Genomic DNA, 269 nt, shown 5'->3' with positions numbered 1-269 from the left:
CCCTATCCCCCTCCTGCCCTCCCGTTGTCCCTCCTGTTAATTTGGCTCGTTTCCTCCCCGGCGCGGCAGCCTGAGTGTGCCGTCCCCGGGCTAGTTACTTTAGGATTTTATGACTCCTCAGACAGTAGCGCCGCCGTGAGTCCTTACATTCTTATTCTTTCAACCTTCACCGAAATATTTACTAGCGCATCCCCTTCTTTCTTCGATCATTGTTCTTTTTTTTTAATTATAGTTAAAAGAAAAAAAAACTTTGGCCTTCTTCCCCACCA

General features: G+C 47.2%; 1 protein-coding gene across 1 annotated transcript in view; it reads left to right on the top strand.

Annotated features, from left to right (window-relative positions):
• The window catches only part of LOC119593728 (discoidin domain-containing receptor 2-like), a gene marked incomplete at its 5' end in the record, with an annotated part of 119,890 nt that overhangs the window by 96,540 nt on the left and 23,081 nt on the right, over positions 1-269 (top strand). Inside the window, 1 exon segment of the mRNA XM_037942702.1 lies at positions 70-135. Coding sequence (XP_037798630.1) covers positions 70-135 — 66 coding nt within the window.

This window comes from Penaeus monodon, chromosome 32 (assembly GCF_015228065.2).
Source record: "Penaeus monodon isolate SGIC_2016 chromosome 32, NSTDA_Pmon_1, whole genome shotgun sequence".
Taxonomy (NCBI): domain Eukaryota; kingdom Metazoa; phylum Arthropoda; class Malacostraca; order Decapoda; family Penaeidae; genus Penaeus; species Penaeus monodon.
This window is presented reverse-complemented; position numbering and strand designations above follow the sequence as displayed.